Below are 4,581 nucleotides of genomic sequence, written 5' to 3' on the forward strand. Positions count from 1 at the left end.
AGTCTCTGTTCTCGCTGTACAGAGGAGGTAGGACTGAGGTAGAGAGTGTCAGCCTCTTCTCACTGTGCAGGGGAGATAGGACTGAGGTAGAGAGTGTTAGTCTCTGTTCTCACTGTGCAGGGGAGGTAGGACTGAGGTAGAGAGTGTCAGCCTCTGTTCTCACTGTGCAGGGGAGGTAGGACTGAGGTAGAGAGTGTTAGTCTCTGTTCTCACTGTGCAGGGGAGGTAGGACTGATGTAGAGAGAGTTAGTATCTGTTCTCGCTGTACAGAGGAGGTAAGACTGAGGTAGAGAGTGTCAGCCTCTGTTCTCACTGTGCAGAGGAGGTAGGACTGAGGTAGAGAGTGTTAGCCTCTGTTCTCACTGTACAGAGGAGGTAGGACTGAGGTAGAGAGTGTCAGCCTCTGTTCTCACTGTGCAGAGGAGGTAGGACTGAGGTAGAGAGTGTCAGCCTCTGTTCTCACTGTCCAGGGGAGGTAAGACTGAGGTAGAGAGTGTCAGCCTCTGTTCTCACTGTGCAGGGGAGGTAGGACTGAGGTAGAGAGTGTCAGCCTCTGTTCTCACTGTCCAGGGGAGGTAAGACTGAGGTAGAGAGTGTCAGCCTCTGTTCTCCCTGTGCAGAGGAGGTAGCACTGAGGTAGAGAGTGTCAGCCTCTGTTCTCGCTGTACATAAGAGGTAAGACTGAGGTAGAGAGTGTCAGCCTCTGTTCTCACTGTGCAGGGGAGGTAGGACTGAGGTAGAGAGTGTTAGGCCTGTTTCACACATCAATTTTTTGAAATCCATCAAAATCCGCCGTTGTGCAAAAAAAACGGATCCGCCATTTTGCTTGGCGGATCCGTTTTTTTTCCCATTGAGTTGCATTACCGGCGGATCTTGACGGATGGCCATCCATTCGATCCGTTTTTTTGCGGATCCAGCAAAATTTTGGCATCCGCCGACATGCCTGAATGGACCATGCAACGTTTTTTCGGCGGCCAGATCCACATTTGATATTGCACATGCCCGGAGGATTTGGCTTGCTCGGAAATTTAACTCTAAACTCTGTTCTGGCGGCGAAAAAATTCTCTCTCTCTCTCTTCCATTAAAATAAGGGTCGGGTGACAAACATTGTCATCAGTCCAAGAACGGATCCGTTGTCCACCATTTTTGCGGATTTTAACTGAAGCAGAATACTGATGTGTGAAACAGGCCTTAGTCTCTGTTCTCACTGCAGAGGAGGCAAGACTGAGGTAGAGAGTGTTAGGCCGGAGTCACACTGGCGAGGAATACGGCCAAGTGAGAGGCGCTAAAAGCACGCATTAGACACGGACAAATGATTCTCTATGGGGTACCTCGCACCAGCCGTATATTTCTCATCCGTATCCTACGCTCCGTGCCAATCGCAGCATGCTGCGACTGTCAGCGTAGAACGCCAATGCAAGTCTATGGGTGCGCAGAAAATACGGATTACACACGGACCACACGTGTGACCTGCGAGCAATACGCAGGTCTTTTGGCTGGTGACAGGAAATGGGCAAATCCATCATCAGGAAGCCTAGACATGCAAATGAGCTCAAAAAGCGCTCCAGACATCCAGGAAGTACGCCTCCACGGAGTACAGCAGCAGCATGGCGTCCACGTACATAAATGTGGAGATGCTCATAGTCCTGGTGCAGGAGCGTCCCGAAATATGGGACCCACGCGATGCAAATTATGCTAACCGGACAAGAAAGGAGGCGTCATGGAGGCGCATCTGTCGCCAGATGTACCATGACTGTGGTGACCGACCACGTGATGAGCAGCATAAAATTCGTAAGTGCAACGCAAAACATCATTAACCTTAGCGCGCAAGAAAAAAGGATACTAGAATCAGCAGCCCCCTTCCTGTGCATGTACTTTTAGCCTCATGAGGCCGTTACATTTGGATGTCACACGTGGCTTCACACAGCCATAATTTGGGGTTAGGCCACAAGCTCCTCATCCTCCTAGCCAAACAAATTATTTTAAGTGTAGCTAATGAGACCCTGGGTATCTGCCCTTTTACATATGCCACCATGGGTAGAAAGCACACCCCAGAAGGCCCCATGCCTAGACTACTGGTAGAAAATGTGACCTCTCAAATATGTGAATTTTACAATATTTCCTGTCACATTGCAGTGGAAGATGTGATGAAACGCTGGCGAAGCATCCGGGACCAGTACCGCCGGGAACGCCAGCAGCGGTCCAGGAGTGGGGATGCTGGATATGTAAAAAGGAAGTACATATACTATGACCGGCTGTCCTTCCTCGCCCCAATTCTGGATCTGAGACTGTAAGTAGATACCTCACACCACATTACACAAATACTTTACAGGGACAAAAATATTAATGTATTTTTGCCTCTGTTCTATTTCATAACAGAACTCAATCCAACCTTACGGATCGAGGAACGGCTTCAGAGGCAGAGCCCATTATAGATCCTGTAGGGGATGAGGTGGCTGGCCCATCTTCTCCCCCTACAAGAAGGATGGCTGAAGATGAGGCATCACAGGACAACACAATGGCTGGCCTACACACAACACCACCAGGACGGTCTGCTGCTGCCCCATCACCCATCCTGGAAGAGCCGGGCAACTTGAGCAGCAGCTCAACTGCCCAGATCAGGCCCTCCCCACAGGCTGCTCTTACATCACGGCGAACAAGAAGAAGGCGCCAGGTCACTATTCAAGAGAGCAGGACCAATGTGGACACAGGGGTGCTCAATTATTTATCTAGAGTAGCTACAGATGATGGGGAGGAGGCCTGTGCACGTAGCCTCACCCTTTATCTCCGTGCCCTTACCCGTGAGGTCCAGCTCCATATTAGGGGATGTATTCAGATCCTGCTTGATGCAAGCACCCCCCCCAATACCCCATATGAGGTTTTTGAATTTCTGGAGAGGTGGCAGCTCTCACCACGAAATCTAATGTGCATGAGACCATCCACACAGATGCTTGCTCAAGCAGGGTCCGAACAGCCCCTAATACGTGGGCCAACACCTCAACCCCTTCCTCCCCCTACCCAACCTTCTATTCCGCAGCCCCAAATGTCAGCCTCAAGCCAACCCCACCAATATGGCCACTTGTACCCACCCAGTTTTGGAGGCTGGTCCCAACCTGGTTGGGGACGATCTGGCTATCTTGGTGGGTATGAGCCAAGTGCCTACCACAGCCAACAAGAAGCCCCTCACCATCATCATTACTTTGGCCAATATCCCCAGCAGTCCCAGGAGGCAGGACAATTCCAGCATCATGTGCAACAGTATGGCCCCACACAGGGCGATGTTGGCCACAGTGTCCAGCAGCACCCACAGGCTGTTCTTCCACGTTCCCCTTCCCCAACCTATGAGGATTTATGATTCTGATGGCGGGAGATGTCCAGTGCGTTTTAACTGGTTCTCCAAATAGAAAGGAAAAAACAGGTGTTCTCCATCACCAACATTTTGTACAGAATTTAACATTCTCATTTTTAAACAATGTTTTCCAAACATATGAAACAATCCATCATGACAGGCAAGGCTACCTCACGCCTTTCAGACAGATATTACATGTGTCTACAAAAGAGAATATTTCAACGCGCTATACTGTAAAATGAAAGGATGACAATATACTACTCACTTGCTAATGCCTAGGAAAGGCGTGCTGGCCTTAGTGAAGTAGTTACCTTTTTTGGTAGCAATCTCTAGTAAAACAATTCAAGGCGACCAGCATTCAGAATATCACGCTCTCTCTATGTCTTAACAAGTGAGTTTTGTTTTTTCATCCTTTCCAGTATAGCATGGTTAAATATTCTCTGTTCTACAGACTGGTAATATCTGTCTGAAAGCCGTGAGGTAGCCTTGCCTGTCATGGTGGAATTTTTCTATGATTGGAAAACATTATGAGGAAATGTGAGTGTTATCTTTTAGCATTTCTTTTGGTGATGGAGCTCACCTTTTTTTGGCAAATCTAGTTTAATCTTGTCATGCAGCAATGTTGTTATTGCCTAATCTTTTTTTGTGTTTTGTTATGTAATGTTAATTTTACAAAAAGTTAAAGAAGGCACAAAGGGTCATTTTGCCCATTAAAATAAAATAAATATATCTTTATTTTTATATAGCGCTAACATATTCCGCAGCGCTTTACAGTTTGCACACATCATCATCACTGTCCCCGATGGGGCTCACAGTCTAAATTCCCTATCAGTATGTCTTTGGAATGTGGGAGGAAACCGGAGTGCCCGGAGGAAACCCACGCAAACACGGGGAGGACATACAAACTCCTTGCTGATGTTGTCCTTGGTGGGGATTCGAACCCAGGACCCACTGGGTCCACTAAGCCACCGTGCCACCCTATTGCCAAAATGTTCTTATGGCAATATTATGTTTGCCTTTAAGCAAACCAAAAAAAAAAGGCAAAACTAAAAATTTGTCTACTCTAGTTAACGTCTCTGTGTGATTTTTCACAATCCCTCACAACATACTAACATACACGAACCAATGCAATGAAACACTCATAGAATCATAAGGGGTGGAGTAATATATATTTAGACACAATTAAAGAAACAAATTATAACATAGACACAGCATTCCCTTGCCAAGAAGTT

The 4,581-nt window shown here is 47.5% G+C and overlaps 1 protein-coding gene across 1 annotated transcript; it reads left to right on the forward strand.

The window, feature by feature from the left end:
* The first annotated feature begins 616 nt into the window (after positions 1-616).
* On the forward strand, positions 617-3,792 carry LOC141059509 (uncharacterized). Its single transcript, XM_073555672.1, has 3 exons — positions 617-1,791; positions 2,137-2,290; positions 2,380-3,792. The coding sequence occupies exons 1-3, from the start codon at positions 1,608-1,610 to the stop codon at positions 3,353-3,355; spliced, it is 1,314 nt and encodes a 437-aa protein (XP_073411773.1). The 5' UTR covers positions 617-1,607; the 3' UTR covers positions 3,356-3,792.
* Positions 3,793-4,581: the final 789 nt, after the last annotated feature.

The sequence above is a fragment of the Dendrobates tinctorius genome, unplaced genomic scaffold, assembly GCF_039654945.1.
Source record: "Dendrobates tinctorius isolate UK_male_01 unplaced genomic scaffold, ASM3965494v1 ptg000228l, whole genome shotgun sequence".
NCBI classification, from domain to species: Eukaryota; Metazoa; Chordata; class Amphibia; order Anura; family Dendrobatidae; genus Dendrobates; species Dendrobates tinctorius.

What these genes read in the sequence shown, in the direction of transcription:
- LOC141059509 (XM_073555672.1), top strand. Translation starts at nt 1,608, where the DNA reads ATGGCGTCCACGTACATAAATGTGGAGATGCTCATAGTCCTGGTGCAG. An exon ending in TGATGAGCAGCATAAAATTC is followed by an intron (nt 1,792 to 2,136) that starts GTAAGTGCAACG and finishes GTCACATTGCAG; the next exon opens with TGGAAGATGTGATGAAACGC. An exon ending in CCAATTCTGGATCTGAGACT is followed by an intron (nt 2,291 to 2,379) that starts GTAAGTAGATAC and finishes ATTTCATAACAG; the next exon opens with AACTCAATCCAACCTTACGG.